Source organism: Impatiens glandulifera, chromosome 6 (genome assembly GCF_907164915.1).
Source record: "Impatiens glandulifera chromosome 6, dImpGla2.1, whole genome shotgun sequence".
Classification (NCBI taxonomy): Eukaryota; Viridiplantae; Streptophyta; class Magnoliopsida; order Ericales; family Balsaminaceae; genus Impatiens; species Impatiens glandulifera.
Window position 1 is genome coordinate 42,518 of NC_061867.1, and position 16,176 is coordinate 58,693.

Here is a 16,176-nt window from a genome sequence, read left to right on the forward strand (position 1 = left end):
CTCAAGTTCATCAGAGATTTTCATCTTCTCAAACATTAGGGTTTCTCTCAAGTTCATCAGAGAAAATCCATCGTCTGCTCGCGTTCTTCGTTCCACACAAAATGGTAACTTCTTCATCATTTTTTACTTTAGTACATTCGGTTATATAATCTAACTTGCGACATTTTTGTAATGTTTAGGAATCAAATAAACAAGTGGTTATATATGATGCTTCTAAGAAGAACGAAGCAAAAAAGATGAAAACAGTGAAGAAGAAGAACGAAGTGAAGAAGAAGAATAAACAGAATGAGGAAGAAGAACGAAGGTAACAAACGAACAACAGTTAACTGCATTGTCTAGTTAATTTTGTTAACAACATTATGTTTTATTTATGCAATTTCATGTTTATGAACTCTGTTAAATGCATTATGTAATGAATTGTAATGAACTGCAATGTCATGCTACATGATCTGCAATGTCATGTTTCACGAATTGCAATGTAATGTTACTTGAACTATTTTGTCATGTTAGGTGAACAACAATGCCATGTTATCTTAAATGCATTGTCCTGTTATTTTCTTAATTGTATTGTCATGTTTTATGAATTGCAATGTCTTGTTAGGTGAATAACAATATCATTTAACTGAACTGTCCTGTTATTTTTCTTAACTGCATTGTCTAGTTAATTTTGTTAACAACATTATGTTTTATTTATGCAATTTCATGTTTATGAACTCTGTTAAATGCATTATGTAATGAACTGTAATGAACTGCAATGTCATGCTACATGATCTGCAATGTCATGTTTCACGAATTGCAATGTAATGTTACTTGAACTATTTTGTCATGTTAGGTGAACAACAATGCCATGTTATCTTAAATGCATTGTCCTGTTATTTTCTTAATTGTATTGTCATGTTTTATGAATTGCAATGTCTTGTTAGGTGAATAACAATATCATTTAACTGAACTGTCCTGTTATTTTTCTTAACTGCATTGTCTAGTTAATTTTGTTAACAACATTATGTTTTATTTATGCAATTTCATGTTTATGAACTCTGTTAAATGCATTATGTAATGAACTGTAATGAACTGCAATGTCATGCTACATGATCTGCAATGTCATGTTTCACGAATTGCAATGTAATGTTACTTGAACTATTTTGTCATGTTAGGTGAACAACAATGCCATGTTATCTTAAATGCATTGTCCTGTTATTTTCTTAATTGTATTGTCATGTTTTATGAATTGCAATGTCTTGTTAGGTGAATAACAATATCATTTAACTGAACTGTCCTGTTATTTTTCTTAACTGCATTGTCTAGTTAATTTTGTTAACAACATTATGTTTTATTTATGCAATTTCATGTTTATGAACTCTGTTAAATGCATTATGTAATGAACTGTAATGAACTGCAATGTCATGCTACATGATCTGCAATGTCATGTTTCACGAATTGCAATGTAATGTTACTTGAACTATTTTGTCATGTTAGGTGAACAACAATGCCATGTTATCTTAAATGCATTGTCCTGTTATTTTCTTAATTGTATTGTCATGTTTTATGAATTGCAATGTCTTGTTAGGTGAATAACAATATCATTTAACTGAACTGTCCTGTTATTTTTCTTAACTGCATTGTCTAGTTAATTTTGTTAACAACATTATGTTTTATTTATGCAATTTCATGTTTATGAACTCTGTTAAATGCATTATGTAATGAACTGTAATGAACTGCAATGTCATGCTACATGATCTGCAATGTCATGTTTCACGAATTGCAATGTAATGTTACTTGAATTATTTTGTCATGTTAGGTGAACAACAATGCCATGTTATCTTAAATGCACTGTCCTGTTATTTTCTTAATTGCATTGTCATGTTTTATGAACTGCAATGTCTTGTTAGGTGAATAACAATATCATTTAACAGAACTGTCCTGTTATTTTTCTTAACTGCATTGTCATGTTTCATTTCTGCAATGCCATGTTTCATGACTGAAATGTCATGTTACTTGAACTACTTTGTCATGTTACTTGAACTACGTTGTCATGTTACTTTGTCATGTTATTTTAACTTCATTGCCCTGTTATTTTATTTTAATTGTATTGTCTTGTAATTAAATTCATTTGTCATATTTTTTTGTAGTGTGAATAAAAAAAAAAGGAAAGCAGTTTCACCACCTCCACCTCCCGCATCTTCCATGAATAAAAAAAAAAGGAAAGCAACTTCTCCACATCCACCTCCCGCTTCTTCTATGAAACTAAAAACAAGGAAAAAGGCCATTTTTAACACCAGAACCTCGCCTAATGGTCTGTTCAATCTCGTTCGAGAACTCTCAGATGTTCAGAAAAAAGCCGTAAGAGAAATTGGATTCGGCTCCTTACTCTCTTTGGGAATATCTAGATGCAACTTCAAATTATCCCGTTACTTGGTGAAGAATTTCAATGTTAGAAGAAGTGCTGTTCTCCTCAACAATGGGGAGCTATTAAAAATTGATGAAGAAGATGTCCAATGCATTCTAGACCTTCCAAGAGGTGATATTGAAGTGACTGAATCTACTGGGAAGAAATCGGATGGAGCCCAATACATATCTATGCTGCAGGATTGGAGGAGGAGGTGGGGTGAAAATGAAAATAAAGGAGCTCCTAACACTCTCTCAATGACCGACAAAATTTTATCAAACACCAATGCAGATGACAATTTCAAGCGTGACTTTGTCATCTATGTCGTCTCGAGCTTCTTATGGACAACACAAAATCCACAGTGCAGGTAAACAACAATCTTATACTTAAGAATGAATAATGTTATGTATTGCATTGTTATTAATTTTGCTTATATTTTGAAAATTGCAGGTTCAAAATTTTAAAATCTTTGATGGATGTTAACAAGATAAAACAAATGAATTGGTGTAAATTCGCGCTGAATGGATTACTCGAGAGTGTCGAGAAATGGCAGTTAAACGAAGAATCATATTTCCACGGACCACTAAGTTTTCTAATGGTAATTATTTTCTAACTTTCATTTTGGACTCCTTCTATCATTTCTGGAATGACACGTTTCATGAACTATAATGTCACGTTTCTACAATGTCATAACATATTAACTGCATTGTCATGTCTTTGTTTCAGTTGTGCTACCTGGACAGGGTATTAGATTATAGTACAAGAAGTAAATTCAAGAGACAGTTCCCTATCTTGTCATGTTGGGATGACAAGATGGTATCTGAAAGAGTACAAAAAGAAGAGGAACATGGGGGATTCGGCGAAGGGAGGGTTGTTGATAGGATTCAGTTACCTACAGTGGAGAATGTGCATGATGTGGAGAATGAAGCTGATTCGGAGAATGTGGAGAATTCAAGTGTTGATGCTTGGAAGAATGTGCATGATACAATTGAGAACTTAACAAAGATCTCAACATGCAATTCTTCAAATGTTCAATCCATACATTCAATACTTCAAATATTGAATGCATACATACAAAATCCAAGCGCTCACAATGATGGTGGAAGTGACAAGCCTGAGCATGAGCCTGAACCCCCATCCACTGCGTTATCAATCCCCATGGAAATAATACAAGCTATACCGTTGAAGAAGAGAACTCCCCGTCTAAGGAGGAAACCTTTGAAGTTGAGAACTCCAGTGGCGAATGATGTTGTTAAGAAGGTGGCGAAAGATGTTCTTAAGCCGGCGGCGAAAGATTTTGTTAAGACTGTGGCAAAAGATGTTCTTAAGCCGGTGGATGAGATCCTATACTCAAGCAATTATATAAGCCTACCACGTAGTGTTTTGCAGTCGATGAAGAATGGCCACTGGCTTGACACAAATATCATCGACGTTTGGGCAATGGAAATGAATACCGTTGCACAATACGAAGCCTTAACTAACAATATCAAAAGAAGAAGGATATTCTTCTCAACTGTACATTGTGGATTGTATGAATGTGGAGACAGTTTATATAATGATTCACTGAACCAGGAAGTGAAGTCATTCGGCATAACAGTACAAGCACTCGTTGAAGCAAACCTAGTAAGTTCTCATGTTATTTTTAACTGCAATGTCATGTTACGTGAACTTAAATGCCATGTTATATTAATTACAATGTAATGAACTGCAGATTTTTGTTCCGTTATGTATAAGTTCACATTTCTATGTGGCGGTATACAACAAAATCAAACAGGAAATTGAAATCATCGACAATAGGACAGTCCCTAGTAAGTATTATCTTCAGACATTGATGCAAGTTGTTGAACCTCTTGAATCATTGGAGCTAGATAGTTATAACGATTTCTTTGACTATCACACACATCTGAATCATAAATGTTAGTGATGCTTTGATAACCTCGTTTCAAATCTTTGCGCCAACGATCCAATATATAATTCACCGGCATCTGATTCACTTTCATTCTTCTCAAAACTGCCAAAATATGCCTACACAAAATCCCTCTATACTCAAACATTAGACATTAACAGTTTACAAAACTCTCCACAGGGGTGTAGTGTACCTTGAATGAAACATCCCTCAAATGTTCTCCATTAGTACCCAAAATTGACTCCACTACTCCAAATATAGTAGTTCTCCCATCGTCTTCAATTATGGATGTGTCACAAAACATCAATCCTGTCACTTCATTCTGAAACAACTTAAAAATGTCGTTAGTATATACACTTTGAAATTGTCTTTCCAAAGAATAACCACTAACAATTGGAATGGTGGAATTAAAAGACTGAAAATCCAGTTTCTTTTCCTTCTCTATATTTTTCTTCAGTGCCCTATCATATTGTTCAACAAACTGTTTTAAGGATGTTTTCGAATGAACAAAGTCATCAAAAAATGCATTCATACTTTCACTTCTTTGCGATGTTGACATGCCTGCCCAGAAGTGACATTTAACATATACAGGAATCCATTTAGATCGTTGTACGTGCAAAGAGTTCAACCAATCATTATCCTCCAATTCAAACTCCTCTATCATTTTCATCCAATTCCTTTCACACTGCTCAATTGTGATTGAGTTATAGACAATGTTCTTCAATGCTTTTTTTATACTTTTATACTGAGCGTGAGCAGCCAACTTTGTAGGGAGTTTCTTCATGATATGCCAAAGACAAAAACGATGATTGGTGTTTGGAAATACTTTTTCAATAGCAATGGCCATTGATCGACATTGGTCAGTGATTATTGCCTTTGGAGCACGTCCGTGCATACATGACAACCAGGCTTTGAAAAGCCAAATAAATGACTCAGAATCCTCACTAGATAGTAAGCCACATCCGAGCAAAATAGATTGTCCATGATGATTAACCCCGACAAAGGGAGCAAAAGGCATGTCATAGCGGTTTGTCAAATATGTTGTGTCAAAAGTTATGACATCCGAAAAATACTCATAAGCAGCCCTACATCTACCATCAGCCCAAAATACATTCTTTATTCGGGATTCCTCGTCTAGATCATAAAGATAATAAAAATTTAAACATCTACTTTGCATTCGGTTGAAATATTGACAAAGAGCTTCGGCATCACCATTTCCTAACCTCAACCTTCTAGCTTTCGAAATAAAATTTCTACAACTTCTCTCATCAAAGTTCAAATTCTCATATCCTCCAACTTCAACCACAATAGATTGAAATGTTTTTGACAAAGGTATTCCAGCTACGTCGTTTACTTCCAATCTTCTCTTCGCAATTGAATCTAGAACTTTGTGAGATCTAATATGTCTAGACTTTCCCGGGCTCAATATATGGTTGTGCTCAAGGTAGACACTAGTAATCTCAAATTCACACTCATTCCTAACAGCAACGTTAATCTTAGCCTTACAATTCGTCTTGATGGAAGGTCTAAGTTGTAAAATATTTTTCCCTTTTGAAGTAAATACACCATTTTTAGCACAAGCAATGGAGAACCACTTTTGCTTTCCATCTTGCCCATTTCTTGCTCCTAACTTACAAATGCCAAAACCCTTTGATTGTGCGTAAGCATTATAATACTCACGAAGTTCATTTTCAGAATTAAAAGTCATGCCAACAATAGGGATTTGAACATTGGGAGGGGATGATGATGGTTCACCCATGAAGCTGAATAAGAGAGAAATTTCAGTATTAAAAACATGACATGACATTGCAGTGTTAAAAACATAACATTGCGATTGAAAGAACATGACATTGCATTTGAAAGAACATGACATTACAGTTGAAAGTGTAATGTAATGTAACTGTCTGTATCATTTTTCAATGAAAAATATTAAAAATGAAAATTGTCAATTTTAATGTTGTATTAAGCTTGAATGTCGTGTTTTGAAATAATAAACATGACATTCAATTTTTTTTAAATGAACTGCAGTTTAATAGACATTTTATTTTAGTGCAAAATATGACATGACATTGTAGTGTTAAAAACATAACATTATAGTTGAAAGAACATGACATTGTAGTTAAAAAAACATGACATTTCAGTTATATATAGTTTATGAACAAAACTAAATACAGTTCATTTCTCTTATTAAAAACAGAGAAAATAACGACATTACAATATTTTCTTGAACAATTAATAATGATACTTGGACAAACCTCTCTACATTCAGGGGTTACAAACTGGAAGCGGGAGATAGGGAGCGGACAACCGAATGGAGGGAGGTCAGAAATCGTAGTCGATGGAGAACGGACGGAGGTCAAAAATCGGACGAAAATTGCAGACAATGAAGGCGCTAGAGAGCGGACAACCGAAGATGAGAATGGAGAGAGGTCGAAAATCGTATTCGACGGAGAACGGACGAAAATCGCTAGAATTGCAGATGAACTTGAGAGAGAGAGAAACCCTAAAATGTTTGAGAGGATGAAAATGGCAAATGGAAGATGAAAGGGCGGGCTTCTGGGCTTTTGGGTTTTTAGATTTTTTTTTTTTTTTTTTATCTGACCTACGTGGCAGGCCACGTAGACAGTCGCTGGGAGAATCGCTCTCCCAGTAGCTGTCTGTATCATTTCTCTTTTTCTTCATATTGATGACTTAAGAAAGCTAACAAACACCCAAACACTCTTATACCTATATCTCCCTCTCTCTCTCTCATAGAAATGACAACTATGTACCCTGGAAATGACAACTATGTACCCTGACATCTCTTATTTATTGATTTTTTCTTTTTATATATATATATATATGACATTTTCTTAGTAAATATATGATAGCATCAAACTAATCCAAATCCAAACACACTCACACAAATACTGACCGATATCATTTCAAAAACTTATTCCTTTTTAAGTTTTTATTTAAAAATAAATTATAAAAATAAATAATATTACAAGTTTCAACATCTATTAAATATATTTTTATTAAAAATTGTACAGGTAATTTAATGAATGATATTAGAAAATGAATATTAGTTTTTTTTTTTTTAAATATAAAAATTGGTCCTGGCCCCTCTTGGCAACGTGTGTGCCAGCCTTTTCCTTCTAACTCTCTCACCATCTCTAGTCTCACACAATCCTGAACCACCATTTTGGTGAGATCTCAATTCTTCATTTTTCTGTTTGTCCCGTTTCTCTCTCTCTCTCCTCATTCAATTCACCTTCTTCCCTTAATTTACCTGTTTGGACGAAGATAGAAACATCACCTGAGGCAGCTAGCTAGCCAACGAAAACAATCGATACATTGTAAAGATGACGCGACAAAATATGTTTGCGTGCTTCCGCGGCAGACGCCACGTCGGAGGAGAGTCCAACCCGGACGAATCGAGGTCAATGGACGCGAGGACCACCACCGTGGATGATGATACGGTGGAGGAGCGGAGGAGGAGGGGAGGGGCGGTGGTGGTGGAACTGTTCTCGTCGCAGGGATGCGCAACGTCTCCGGAGGCAGAGCTGGTGGTGTCGAGGATCGGGAAAGGTAATAGTACTACTACTACGACTGATAATGAGGCGGAAAGGGCGCCGGCGGTGATCGTGCTGTCGTTCCACGTAGATTATTGGGATTACACGGGTTGGAAGGATCCGTTCGGATCGAGCCAATGGACGGTGAGGCAAAAGGCGTACGTGGAAAGCTTCAATCTGGACACCATGTTTACGCCTCAGGTTGTGATTCAGGGAAAGGCCCAGTGCGTTGGGAATGACGAGGAGGGTCTGCTCTCCTGCATCGCCTCCGCACCTCGATTCCCTCCTCCATCCTTTAAGGTTATTAATTAATATTAAAAATTAAATAATGAATTGAACTAATTAATAAAGGGACAATTCGAAAGTATTGTAGGCAACATTCGAGAGGACATCAGCAGATTCCCTGCAAGTCTCTCTGTCAGGGGCATTATTAAGGTCGAAAGTGGAGAGCAATGGAGGAGGAAATGTGGGGGTAGTCGTCGACATTCTCGTGGCTCTGTACGAGAATGGGCTGGTAACCAACTGCTCAAGCGGGGCAAATGAGGGGAAGATCCTTCCCGCTGACTTTGTGGTTAGGGGACTCCAGAAGCTCTGTTCGGTCAAGGACATCTCCCCAAAGAAGACGCTCACGGCCGGAAGTATAACTTTCAAGCTTTGGGAAGGCTTCAAAAGCATCAAATGTGGCCTGGCTCTCTTCGTTCAGAATCAACACCACCACCAGATCATGGGTGCAATCACTTTTAAGCTTCCCGATGACCTCTAGTACCTAGCTTGCTTTTTTTTTTTTTTTTTTTTTTTTTTTTTTTTGTTAATTTGTTTTGCTAATTGCTTCTTTAGATAATTTGCTTGTTTCAATACATTTACTACTTTCATGGATTTATCATAAAAAGACTTGGAGAAAATGAAAACTCATCAAATTTATTTTGTTACTCTCTAAATAGCTAATATAATATTATTATTATTATTTGAAAAATATTTAGATACATAAAAGTTCGATAATTAAAAAAAAAAATACTTTTGAGATGTTCTTAACCCCAAAAACCTATATACATCAGTTCGGATAAGTTCAACATTATTTAATTGTTTCTTCTTCTCAATCTAGCTAAACCAAAAATTAAATATTCTAAACCCAAATTAACATGATTTTTTTACAAATACTTTTGTATTAATGAAAACATATGTCCACTCAAGTCATTGAGTCTATAGTGGTTCCCAAATATTTCTTACTGAGTATTTGTGGACAGATCCAATCTACACACAAAATATTTCACAACTCCAAAATGAATATAACATATATATCTTTTTTATACTTTTCAACCCACCATAATAATATTCAGCTTCAAAGACTAAAAGATTACGGATTCAATTCTATCTGAAAACGCTTTGAGTTAAAGCGAAACCATGACTATGAATGACATGCTAGTTCTTTCTAATTAAAAAAAATCATTTTATACTTTTCATACATGTATGAGACATCAGCCCAACATTATAGCCTATAATCCCAAACTAATAAGTTAGGTATTTGTCAAACAAAATTTTGATTTGTTGACCTCAAAATAGTAAGTTAAGAGGATGACAAATGGAAAATCAGATATTTAGACCTCAAAATATTAAATTATCATGCCAAAAAATTCTTTATTTTTTGTCCATTATTAATATTCAAGGAGGTTTAAGAATTCCACGATCACAAGTGATAACTAATTGCACTTTTAATAAATACTAGTATAGATCCTGGCAAATTAATTAAATAGGTTAAATTTATAAAAATTAATTAAATATATTAAATTAAAGAGTTAGACAATAAATCAACGTTATTATAAATACCAAATCATTTAATATTAAAGTATAAATAGACATTTTAAAAGTAATAATTAAGATCATATGTTTTTAAAATTAATTTATAATTTTTAAACAAATTTAAATTAAGTGTACATTATTTTTTTAATTAAACTAATTAATTATATTAAAACAAAAAATATTATTAAATTTGTTAATATATATATATATATAATTAAAGAATATTATATACGATCATTTCAAATAAATCAATAATGACATGAAATATTTAAAAAATAATAATATTTATAATACAAAAAATTATTGTTCAAATGGAAATTATTTCCAAATAAAGGTACCATTATAAAATATTTTTTTTAAAAAAAAATAAATATTTAAATATAGTGCAATTGCAACTATAAAACATATATGAAAATGAACAAATAATAAAACATTTGAACACCAAATACTAACATTTGGCTACACCTCATTATCGACCAACATATACATTCACTTTGGGCAATTTTCTCCAACTAATTCGTCATTATTGATCACATTATACCCTCATTTGCATTTGATTCAATTCGAACTACCATTCTCTTAATCCCTCAAATTCATACTCATCTCATCTAAAATCTGACAATTTTTTTAATCACTCAAATTTATACTCACATACACCATCTTCATAATCATTTTAATCTTTACCATGCACCTTTTAAAATGCGCATCAATTAAGACACAAAACATAATCTAAAGTTTGAAATGTGAATACAACACTTACACTTGTGATTATTGAATTCAAATTATAATTTTGTGTAGGTATATATTTTATATATAAACTCAAGTATATAAAAAAAATATATTTTTTAATAAATTATTTGAAAATTTTAGTTAAAGAGATAATAATATTTTTAAAATTTAAAATTTAATTATATAGTATAAAATAATTAATAAAAATAGAATTATTGATATATATATATATAATTATTTATTAAAAAAATCAAGTAAAGAAAAAATATAAGATTAAATTTAATAAAAAAATATAATGAGCGTATCTTATAAATATGAAGAAAAAAGTAAAAAATATTTTAACCTAACAAAAATAAATAAAATAAATGAAGAAAAAAAATTAATATAAAAGGGAGACAAATAATCAAACATATAAATTTATTTTTATTTAAATATATCATAAATTAATTTTTAAATAGGTTATTATATATATATATATATATTTAATATATAATTATATAAATTATAAAATTATTAATACATGAAGACTTACCCACATAGTTATTGTCATATATGCACCATGAATGAAAAACTATAGTAATATTATCTAAATATATTCATTATTTTGATCTACTATTCGAAAATGGCAAAATATATTTAATCACCCACTAAACTTACCCTCATTTTAAACATTATACACTAACAAATTCGTCATTATATTTAATCACTATCCAAACTTACCCTCATTTTAAACATTATACACTAACAAATTAGCTTAATCTACAATGGAACCATTGAGATTTGAATTCTGTCGCAAGAGGGCGGGCGCAAAGAGCACAGTTGGAAGCCAACCGCGCCGCAACAAGGGCTTCCAACATTGATAATATTCCAAACATGGAAACCAATACACAAGGGAAGAACACATACACGAACATTCTAAAGAAGATTGGGTCGGTTGAAGGTAATAGTTTCGCTGGAGATATAAGGGTTAGATGGGCTGAAAAGATCAAACAAACACGGAAAGATAACAACCTGGAACCTGAGATCCCCTCAACCGCTAATGTTATTGCACCTGGAAAAGAAAATATTCAAGCTGATAACAAGGATCCTAATGCTGGTCCAACGTGGTCCATGAGTAAAAATGAGATGGCAAACTTAGCAGGACTGAGGAATCAGATCAAGAAATTGTTCTTCCAAATTAATAAACAAGAAATCAACATGGCTAATGAAATGAGTGATCAACTGAACGCTCAATTCAATAGTCACCATCTGAAGAACTAGAATCTTTTCAATAGGGGCCAATACGATGAAGCGATCAAGTGGCTGGTCGACACTATGAAAGAAATCTCAAAATTCAACAAAACGATAGTGTACACAATTATGAGCAATCCCAACAAGACCTGTCAGGAAAGAAAGGTGTGGAACGAAAATGCTGCTCTTGATCTAAAAAAAGACAAATTCTAACTTGACACCTTATTCCCAAAGTTCATCACTCTCGATCACCCACACCGATTTGAGCTCCCACCTGAAATTGAAGAGAAATGTATAAAGGCTTGGGAGTTTGTCATTATTGGTCACTTTATGGGAAATATGAAGGCACCATTTGCTGAAGTCAGAAGAACATTGATGGGTCAATGGGAATCTGTCGGTCTGAAAAGGATCACTATCAATGATCATGGATTCTACTTTCTCTCATTCCGGAATGGAAGTGAACTAAAGCCTATTATCGAAAGTGAGTATACTTTTATTAGAGGTAGAAGATTCAAACTATACAAGTGGAGTGAAGAGCTTAACACCAATCACAAACCACCTGAATTGGAGCAAATTTGGGTGAATATTAAAAACGTTCCGCCACACTTTTGTAATCCAATGAGTCTTGCCTACATATCAAGTATAATAGGCAAACCGATGATGTTTGATCCTGCTATGGAAGGCTATGAGCGTGCGTCTGTGGCTAGGGTCAGCGTTGAAATCCATCAAAGCAACTCTCTCCCGCTTAAACTCGAACTAAAAGATATGTTGGGAAATATCTTTGATATAGGAGTTCAATACGAATGGCGACCCAATTAATTGATGCATGTGGTGCACTACTTTCACACATTCAATAAACAAATGCCATGTTAACAATCTAAAATCGAATGCCAATAACAACGTTCAGGCGGGTGGTCAGAACGCACAAGTCTCTAACCAGACGAATATTGCTAGGAACACGAACATGACTGAAATTAATATCAACGAACGCATTGATGCTGACAAGACCGGTATTTAAAGACAAAATAAATAAGGGTCAAGAGGAAGATCGAGAAAAGAATGAAATGAGTAAAAGTACATGCTGGTCCTGCTAATACCAGCCTTAATATTGTCTAGGGCCCCGGTTCTGCTCATGCTTTCATTCGTTCTAATGATGTCATGGTAATGAACATGTTCCTACTAACATCGATCCTAGTGCCAACATCGCTCCTAATGCTGCCAAAAGATCTAGTCCTGTCTACATCGGTTGATGTTCAGAATACCGATGCTTCCTTGAACACTAGTCATACTTTTACCAGTCCTACCGGTCTAGTTTAGAATACCGGTCCTGCAAATACCGGTCCTGTTCAAAATACCGGTAATGATAATACTGGTCATGGCCAGGGTACCGGTCTTGCTACTACCTATCCTGGCTTCATCAGTCCTAGTGCTGACCATGGAACTAGTCTTGATCTAGAAGGCTATTATCACCGGTCCTAATGCTCCTCAAAGAAATAGGGGTACCGGTTCTGATATAATTAAATAAGATTATATAAATGATCTAACTTCGATTCATGGCACTAATGAGATTGGTCAAGATGGGATCCAAAGACCTTTGGGATGCGGGATTCTTGGCCCTTTGAAGCAAGAAACTCAGTCCTGACCGCCCTCAATAGGTCCAGAAAAAACCTCACACATGGGTCGCGAGTCTAATCCTCATAGTTCGAAGAACACAAGCATGAGCTAAAGAAACTTAAATTACAATGTCATTAGAATTTGAAATGACCCAATCCTTGGACTTAGAGCCAATTTTCGCGATTATGACCAGGAGAATCCTGGACTAAAAAACATCGAAAAACTTGCAAATAACTAGGAAGCTCTTGAGAAAGATCTAGTGAATCTCAGGATTTATGAAATCAAAAACTCTAATACATACAAGGATAAGTTGGTCATGGATAAGGCAACGAGCCTTGGCTGTGAGGTGGGGCGAATCAAAATTTGTACCAAACACAAATCAAACAGTTAGAAGGTTCAAAGTAAAAAAAGACCCACTAAAAGAGAACATGTTGAAACTCAGAAATAGAGCAGAAATGACGAAAAAGGTCAAGACAAAGATGTCAGTACTGTAATCAGAAAGGTTGTGGAGCTAGAGGCTACTAACTCTATTACGAAAGAAGGTGAGATCTATAAAATACACTCCTCACCGAATGATAACATTATTCCATACAACCAATCTATAGCCATCGAAGATAGCGTGAATAGTAACAATTATGACTTATCTGATGAAGAGGTCCAAGACATCCTTGAAAGTCAGGAACCAGACACTTATATCCATTCATGAATATAGTAACATGGAACATCAGAGGTCTCAATGACCCTCTAAAGTGCAAAGAAATCAAGAGGATCATTGAGAATCAGAAGGTTACTATTATGGGTATTCTTGAAACAAAAGTCAAAAGCATGAATGTAGGTTCGCATGTTGTGTGTTGACAGCAGATGGGAACTTATACACAATTTGATTGATAGAACGGACAAAATTTAGGTTACATGGGATAATAAAGTCGCTGAGGTCAAGCCTCTCTTCTCCAATGATCAAACCATTATGGTTGAGGTCAAAGACATAATCACTGGAATTGAGTTCCATCTTGCTATTGTGTATGGTAGAACCTCAAGCACTAACAAAGGTTGCTCTAGAGCTTCCTTAGGAACTGGATTGGTGGTGATAAGCCTTAGACCATCCCCGGTGACTACAATGTAACTAGAAATGAAACCGAACGTAGCCTAGAATTTGAAATCACTCAGAATATGATCGATTTCAATGACTACATCGATATATGAGTTGTATTGAGCCTACTAATTTTGGGAACTTCTTCACCTGGTCTTCTACGCGAGTTGATGAACACATCAGGAAAAGTAGGATTAACAGATGCATAGTTAACGAGAATTGGATCAATCAGTTTTCGAGAAGCCAACTTCACGTTCTAAATCCAGGTATCTCTAAGCATTGCCCGATTAAATTATTCTAGGAGAATGAGGAGAGGTTCAAGAGCCCCTTCAAAATTTTCAACTTCTGGATGGAAATGAAAAATTCAAGGATATTTTTGAAAGTTTATGGGCTAAATAGATTAGAGGTTCTAATATGTACAGAGTTTTTGAGAAACTAAATCTCTTGAAGAATCATCTCCAAAGCTTCGACAAGAAGAAGTTCAGTAATATTTTCAACAGGATTCTAGTTGCAAAAGAGAAACTTGATGAGGTTCAGAAGAGGTTATTAAGGAAGGATAACGACTAACAACTCAATGAGGAAGAAAGAGATGCACTTGAAAACTTCAGGAAGTTGAGTCTCCTTGATGATAACTTTATTAGACAAAAGTCAAGACAGAACTGGCTCTCGCTGGGCGATAAAAATATGGCTTTCTTCTACAAAAAATGCAAGGTCAGAAACATGAGAAACAATGTGTACACACTTAAGAACGACGACGGAGAGTACATTCAGGGTTAGAAGGGTGTGCATAATCTGACTATTAAGTTCTATAAGCAACTAATGGGTACTAGAAAATAACATCAAAGTCACCTGAATACCATACATCAGATTATCGATAGAAAAATCTCTGCTGAAGACAGTCGCGAGTTAATAAGGGTTGTCACAAGAGTTGAAGTTAAAGAAGTTATGTTCAGTATCGATGGAAACAAGAGCTCGGGTCAGGATGGGTTTAACTTACAGTTCTTCAAGGACAATTGGTCGTTTGTGGGTAATGAAGTTACTAACGAGGTTTTAGAGTTTTTCAAGAATATGATGATTCTAAAGCAATGAAATACGGTTGTCCTGACCGTGATCCCCAAAACTACGGTACTTGACAAAGTACAAGATTTCAGATTAATTTCCTGTTGCAACGTGGTTTACAAAATAATTTCAAAAATAATTTCTAAACGTTTTAAAAATGTCAAAGAAAATATTATAAATCTTAATCAATCTACATTCATCCCCGGTAGAACGATCTCCCATAATATTCTTCTAATACAGAGCCTTCTCAAAGGCTACGGGAAAAGGAAAATATTCCCGAGAGTGACTTTCAAAATTGACCTCAAGAAAGCTTTCGACTATATTAGTGGGAAGCCATCCGGGATTTTCTGGTTGTTTATGCTTTTCCTATGATTTTTATTGATTGGATTATGCAATGCGTTTCTTCATATTGTTTTGTTGTTAGCGTCAATGGAGTCCACAAAGGCTACTTCAAAGGTGAAAACAGCGTGAGGCAAGGGGATCCCCCTCTCTTCTTACCTTTTTGTAGCTATCATGGCGATCTTTGAGAGCATCTTCGTAATGTTTCGAAAGAGTCGTCCATACATCTTTTACTCTTTCTATGAGGTAGATGAGGTAACCCATTTATGCTTTGCCCACGATTTGTTCATCCTAGAGCACGCTGACGTTGATTCCATTAAAACTATTAGGGTTGCACTGACGTTTTTCTCTAAGGTTACATGTCTTATAATTAGTGAAAGCAAAAGTGTGGCATTTTACGGAGGTGTGAACGACGAAACAAAACAGAACATCTTCAACATCATGGGCATAACAGAAGGCAACTTCCTCGTAA

General features: G+C 34.6%; 2 protein-coding genes across 2 annotated transcripts; one reads left to right on the top strand and one right to left on the bottom strand.

Annotated features, from left to right (window-relative positions):
- Nucleotides 1-4,446: 4,446 nt before the first annotated feature.
- On the bottom strand, nucleotides 4,447-6,051 carry LOC124941505 (protein FAR1-RELATED SEQUENCE 5-like). Its single transcript, XM_047481846.1, has one exon. The coding sequence runs from the start codon at nucleotides 6,049-6,051 to the stop codon at nucleotides 4,447-4,449; it is 1,605 nt and encodes a 534-aa protein (XP_047337802.1).
- Nucleotides 6,052-7,432: 1,381 nt separating this feature from the next.
- LOC124944064 lies at nucleotides 7,433-8,715 on the top strand. Its single transcript, XM_047484522.1, has 2 exons — nucleotides 7,433-8,146; nucleotides 8,220-8,715. The coding sequence occupies exons 1-2, from the start codon at nucleotides 7,637-7,639 to the stop codon at nucleotides 8,607-8,609; spliced, it is 900 nt and encodes a 299-aa protein (XP_047340478.1). The 5' UTR covers nucleotides 7,433-7,636; the 3' UTR covers nucleotides 8,610-8,715.
- Nucleotides 8,716-16,176: the final 7,461 nt, after the last annotated feature.

What these genes read in the sequence shown, in the direction of transcription:
- LOC124941505 (XM_047481846.1), bottom strand. Translation starts at nt 6,051, where the DNA reads ATGGGTGAACCATCATCATCCCCTCCCAATGTTCAAATCCCTATTGTT.
- LOC124944064 (XM_047484522.1), top strand. Translation starts at nt 7,637, where the DNA reads ATGACGCGACAAAATATGTTTGCGTGCTTCCGCGGCAGACGCCACGTC. An exon ending in TCCCTCCTCCATCCTTTAAG is followed by an intron (nt 8,147 to 8,219) that starts GTTATTAATTAA and finishes AAAGTATTGTAG; the next exon opens with GCAACATTCGAGAGGACATC.